The sequence below is a fragment of the Cariama cristata genome, unplaced genomic scaffold (genome assembly GCF_000690535.1).
Source record: "Cariama cristata isolate BGI_N322 unplaced genomic scaffold, ASM69053v1 scaffold12336, whole genome shotgun sequence".
NCBI classification, from domain to species: Eukaryota; Metazoa; Chordata; class Aves; order Cariamiformes; family Cariamidae; genus Cariama; species Cariama cristata.
The window spans coordinates 1,032-7,279 of record NW_009621592.1 but is presented as its reverse complement, the minus strand read 5'-3'; the positions used below and the strand labels follow the sequence as shown (position 1 = coordinate 7,279).

At 40.3% G+C, this 6,248-nt stretch overlaps 1 protein-coding gene across 1 annotated transcript in view; it reads right to left on the bottom strand.

The window, feature by feature from the left end:
- Positions 1–5,837, bottom strand: part of ZNF366 (zinc finger protein 366) — a 13,702-nt gene extending 7,865 nt beyond the window's left edge. Inside the window, exons 1-2 of the mRNA XM_009702023.1 lie at positions 4,518–5,837; positions 2,212–2,403 (exon numbers count right to left, since the gene is read on the bottom strand). Coding sequence (XP_009700325.1) covers positions 2,212–2,403; positions 4,518–5,816 — 1,491 coding nt within the window. The 5' untranslated portion in view covers positions 5,817–5,837. The remainder of the gene's footprint in view (positions 1–2,211; positions 2,404–4,517) is intronic.
- Positions 5,838–6,248: the final 411 nt, after the last annotated feature.

The following is a 6,248-nucleotide window of genomic DNA, read 5'->3' as shown; positions in this document are numbered from 1 at the left end:
CTTCTTCTGTGCTCTCTTTTCCTTGCATTCTTCTTCTTCTTTTTTTTTTTTTTTCTTCATAAGAAGGGTGTTCCTTTCCTCAAAGAGAGAGGGAGAGGGAGAAAGACTGTAAACTGTCCAAAAGGACCGTGAGAAAACAGGAAGCTTTGAAAAGTACAAGAGAAAGCAAGATGAAATCTATTTGCAGGCGGTTCCCCGGGGACATGTGAGCCATTGTTAAGCAGGCTGTTCATACAGCTATATCCTTCCTTCTGCTGAGGAGGAGCTTGGTGCCAAAAGGCTGCTATCTGGTCATTGCCTTAACCCTCTGAATACCAGCCAGAAATACTTGCTCGAATCTTTCAAGGGCTCTGCCAGAGAGGCAAGGGATGTTCCTAACATCAAAGAGCAATTCCTGATTCTCCCTTTGGTTATTGTCACAATCTCCATGCCGTTCAGGGGCACTGATGTTGATTCATACCCTTTCAGCCATAGAAGAAACTGGTTCACTGTACTTGTTTCTTTCCTCCTAGGAACACTGGGTGGGGACAGAGATGTAAAAAAAAAATAAATAAGAAAAACACGTGTTCCTGTAGGGCTTTTGTTACTGGCTGGAAAACCTACTGGTGGTACCCCAGTTCTCAGTTCTAACTATTGCCATCTCCAAGTTTTAACAGTTTGTCATCATTAAACCATAATCTGAACACAAAGTTCCATCTAATTGCACATACCTAAAAAATAGTGTAGGTCCAGATACTGCATCCAGAACAGCTGATCAAATAATTGAATTTCTTTTCTGAAATTTGAGGGGTCAGAGGAGGACTTTGACCAAATGGGAACAAAAAGACAGGTTTCCAGGTGTCCCCAAAGAATGAAAGTCTCCAGCAGACTCGACATGGAACTACCTCAGCATTTCAGCAAGAGGAATTATTTTATCAATATAGAATAACATAAGTCCTAGTATACAAAATTACATTTTAAAAGGACATAAATCTAAATCAAACAAAATGCTAAAGTTGACCTTGCTGTTATTTTTTCAAAGTAAAATGCTTCAAAGTTATCAAAGCAAAATGAAGAAGTCATAAAGATTTGGTTTGACATTTTCCTATTAAAATTATCACTGAATGCCATATATTCCTATGATATTTTGAAGTTCTACGTTTTTCAAGAGAAAATAATTCAATTTAAAATTTTTCATCCAGCTTTGCTTCTCGATGAAATGTTCCTTTTAAGAAAATATTTAATTCCATAAAGATGTTGGATGAAAGAGTTTTAGAAATTGCTTCCAGATCAATCTTCAGTTACTTAGGCATAAACTGGGTAATATGCTCTACTCCGCATTTACAGCCCTCTTAGAGCAGATCAAAGTGGGAATAAAACCTACAACCTTTGACTTCACAAGGTATGACTACAGTAATGAACCAAATAGGCAGTAAAAGGAACAGAAGTAGTGTCCAATACTGAGTAGAATATCAACATGAATAATTCATAAGGAAGATATTAGAGATGAGCACAATCAAGACAGCCAAAGCCTCAAAAGTTTATGGGGAGGGAGGAAAAGAAAGAATGGAAAGGAAATGTCATCCTCCAGTGTGCTGGAGGAAGGCAGCAAACTGGAATTCGCACAGGGTCCTAAAAAGGCTAGATGGTCTCAGAGGTTGTTTTATTAGGATACTGCTATCCTGTCCTGAATTTCAGTCTGGTAATTACACTTGGCCCATTCAAATCCCTTCTGCAGTTGTATTTTGCTGTGGCTTTCTTTGAGTCCTTCCCTGAACTGTCATATAGCATCACTGTGTGAAGAAGTGGCTGCTGCTTTTCCATGGTCCTCTGCAGGGTGCGTGACTTGATCTATGTTTTCAGTCAGTGTTTCAAGCTATTAAGCACTTACACTTCTGTTTGGATGGCTGTACTAAGCAAAGGTCAGGTACGTTTACTGTCCTCAAACTGCCATGGAATTTAAATGCTCACAAAGCAGAAAAAAAATGTTTGAGGATGAAAGTTACTGATATTGAAGGGGAAGGGACTAAACCGTGGATATTTACCTCCATTATTTTGTGCTACATAGGCAGAATCTGGATAAAGAAAGAAAACCAGCCTGGTTTATGCTAATTTAGATGCAACTGCAGTATGCCTTACCAAGTCTTGTTTTTCTAATTCTACCACATCGCAGGATGAGAATATCACAGAAATATCCACTGGGTTAGTGCCTCCACCACCAAATGCACTTACCTTGCATTTAAAGGGTTTGACATCAGAGTGAACAATCATGTGGGCCTTGAGAGTCTGCTTTTGCACAAAGCTCTTGAAGCACAAATGGCACTGATAGGCTCTGATATTGGTATGGATCAGGACATGTCGTTTCATGTTGGCCAACAGAGTAAATTCCCGGCCACAAATTCCACATTTGTGCTCTTTCACACCCTGGAAGAAAAGAAAAAAATCAGAAAATTCACTAAATGGACAGTTCTCTAGATCATTTAACCTTCAATACAGCAGCATATGAATTATTCATTCTGCATTAGCAAAGCAGGTAATAAATTATTTCACTTTTAACATCTTTTGCTCAAGTAGTAGATACTGACGTATTTTTTTCCTGGCAAATTCTTACAAGTATCTGAGAACAAGATGTAAGCTTAATGAAATAATGACTTTTGTTTCTATCAGTAAGTTTACAAATCAATGAGACACAGTCAGTAGCAGAGCTTCCCTGTCTTACCCTGCTGCTTATGTAAAGTATTGGTCAAATGTGTACACTTACTGACCAAGAATAAAAACTAACCAGTTAAGAGACTAAAGCAATGATTGCCTTTGATAATTGAACATTATTGGCTTCTAAGAAGGCATAGCCATGTTTTGAAGAAAGCTGCAGAAAATCATCTGAAGTAACCAAGAAGCAGTCAAGCAATGTCACCAAATAAGGGTATACATGTTACAGTCAATGATGAGAAAAAACTGTTCACTCATAGTGGGACTTGCACTGTTGGAGTGATCTCATTTTACCTGGTGTTTACAGAGCATTTGCAGTACCTTTTCGGCCATCCAGTCAATTTACTAATGAATAATTTAATATTCTTGCTCATAGCCACATAGTCTAACTGCCAGCTCCTCAAAAAGTCATTTAGATACTATGAAAACCAATAAATTTACGACTAAATACTTTAAGAATTTGAATATAACTTGTTGAAGGTAACGAGGATTTACTCCTCCTGCAGGCCCCCATTACAAATAAAAGGCTTGAAATAATCTCTTCTTTTGTGCCAGTCAGTGGTTTTCACAGTTAATTGCAAAGCTAAAACTGTGAGCACCAACAACGACTTGAAGTGTCTGCCTATCTGCTGTCGGGCTGCATTCCCTCAGCTGAGTACTGTTAATTACGTTCACAGCTGAATCCACCTGCAGCTGTGGACAAAGAAGCAGAAGCTCTCTAAAGGCTCAGGGGCATTGCATTTCCTGTGACAAAAAACAACTAAGTCTTAAATTAGCAGAATCTTGCATGGTAAATCCAAAGACCAGGGAATCTCCGAAAAAGGCAGAAATTACAATCATGTAGTAGGGAAGAAAAAACAAATGTGGAAGCAGAGGTTGTTAGTTTTTAAAAGAAAATGTGTCTATAAGACTAAAATGCTGTAGCTTTCTATGATTTTGAAGTTTTTCATATAAAAGCCAAAATTCGAGTGTTAAAGGAAAAATATGCAAAGCTGGAAGCAAATTTTTATAAAATGTGTGGGATTTTGACTTGTCTTAACAACATTTTTGTAAAGGTGGATAAGCCAATTTCCTGCATTCTTGAATGGAACAGTTACATTTTTCCTACTTTTGAAAGCAATCTTTCTGGAAAGCGGTAAAAGCCGTTTCCTAGCCTAAACTGACTTTGCTGTCATTGCTGTCAGCAGTGGCAAGACTGCCACTTGATATAAATTGGCTGGGATTATGGTCCTGCTTGTCCACTTTCATTAACTGGCATTCTGGATAACTTATGCACAAAGAGGAATTTTTCTTAGGTTGATTTTATTCCCTAAATGTCTCATTATAATGATTCTTCAGAATCTCATGAGTAATAATATACTCTCTTTTGCTGCAGTCTGCTGCAAATCCACCTACTTCCCAATTAAGGGAGCAAAGCAACAGAACTGGTTTTCAGTACAAAATTTCTGCTAAAATTTCAGGGGGGCTTATACAGCTCTATAAAATTATGTATGTTACAGAGGGTCATTCTAAAGATAAAGCCCAGAAATGGAGAGATGTGAATACGGTTTTGGGAAGTAATACAGGTGTTTTAATTGAACTCCTGTTTATGACAAAGCAGGTTTTGTGTGTACTTTCTTAAGACTGACAGAGACATCTAGCTTCTACTGTTGCCAGTCCTGCTGGGGCGTTCGCTCTGCATAAAACTCTCCAGCTAGCAAAGGGCCAGCATGAGGCTCTATAGACTGATTATCTTCTTTCCAAGGAGGTACATAGATGTATCTTTAGTAGCCTGTAATCCTTGTGCTACCTTCTGATGCAAGGTGAGAGGGCAACCCATGCTGGCTTACCTTGTGAGTTAGGGAGTGTTGTTTGAGATGGTGGGGCTGCACAAACTCCATGCCGCATTCAGTGCAGATGTATGGGCGGATGTCTTTGTGCTTCATCATGTGGTTTTGCAGCTGACTTGGGTACTGGAAGGTCTTGTCACATTCAGTGCAATTGTACTGTATAGGGCCACGATGGGTCGTTAAGTGCCTCTTCAGCTGGGCCAGGGTTGGGAAGTCCAGACCGCACTCCACACAAATGTTCTCTCGACCACTCTCGTGCTTAGACTCGTGTGCTTTCAGCTCGCTGGGGTAGGCAAAACCTCTGCCACAGATCCTGCAGTTGTAAGGCTTGATGTCACTGTGCTGCATCATATGTCTCTTAAGGTGACTGGTTTGAGTGAAAGCCTTGTGGCACACCTGGCATTTATGTGGCCGAGTGCCCTGGTGTGTCAACATATGAGTGTGCAAGTGGCTCAGTTGCTTAAAAAGCTTGCCACATCGGGTGCAAGCATGAGGTTTAATGCCACTGTGCCCCAAGATATGGGTGACCAAATTGTACTTGGATGTATAGGACTTCTCACACATGGGGCATTGCCAGCGTTTCTGTTCACCCCCCACATCAACATAGTAACTGTCATCTATCTGAAGGTTGACGTCTACTCTTTCCACTTTCTGTTTATTTTCACCACCTTCTCTTACTTCAGCCCTCCTGAAGGGTGGCTCTGGAGGTCTTTTCATTTGAAAGGGATTCCTGAAATGAAAGTTTGGTGGCATAACAAAAGGAAACATTAAGCCAGGGTGGACTTTAGAATAATAAGGGTAAGGAGCTTGCATGAATGCTGGGCTACTGGGCCATGCCATGTTAGGCTTCGCTGGTTCTTGCTTAATGGGTTTGGCTCCAAAATGCTCCAGAGTTCTGTAGAACTGAAAACCAAAGTTGCAGAGGTCGATCATCTGGGAACTGTACTTGGGCTGTGCTGGCTGTTGGAACACCAAGGGGAGATGGGAAGACCCTATGTCGCTGTGATCTTCAGGTCTGTCAGGTGGTGATGAGCAACCCTCAAGGGCAATAGAAGGAGGCATTTTTGTTGGTATGCTCTTGCGTTTCCGAGACCCTCCTTCAAAGGACCCCTGGAATGTTTCCATGTCTCCAAGAGGAGGAGGACCATAGCGGAAATGTGAGAGGTGCGGTCTGAATTCTTCACCAAATGGAGTTGTTCTGTGCGGCTTTGTAACAGGGCTCAGCGATTGCAGGCAGTGGGAGAAGGGAGAGGCTTGGGTACTGTCCACATTAAAACTAATTTCTTCATTCTTCATCATATTTGATTTTTTCTGTGTTGCCCAAATTCCTTAAAACAAACAAAAAACCAAATCTCTTTATTTCTTTCTATTGTCCTGGGTTTAGCATTTTATTGTCTATTTTATTGTTTTAGAGGTTGTTGGTTTTTTTTTAACTAAATGCAACTAAAGATGTCTTAGGCACACATAAGAGAAAGACCTTTTAAAGCAGAATTAAATTTGTTACTGAAGAACAAAGAAGCTTTGGTCTTCCTGTGGTAGAATTAGTGGTTTAAATCAAGTTTGACCCATACAACATCTTTGCAATGTAACCATGCTGTACTGTGACACATTAGTTTGCAGCTGAATCTGTATGGCAATGTTTCTGCTTAGTCTAATTCAACCAGTCTATTTGTGGGCAAAATCCTATCCCTGGCTGTGCATACACAGGCTCTAGAAATTGACGGTGCATCT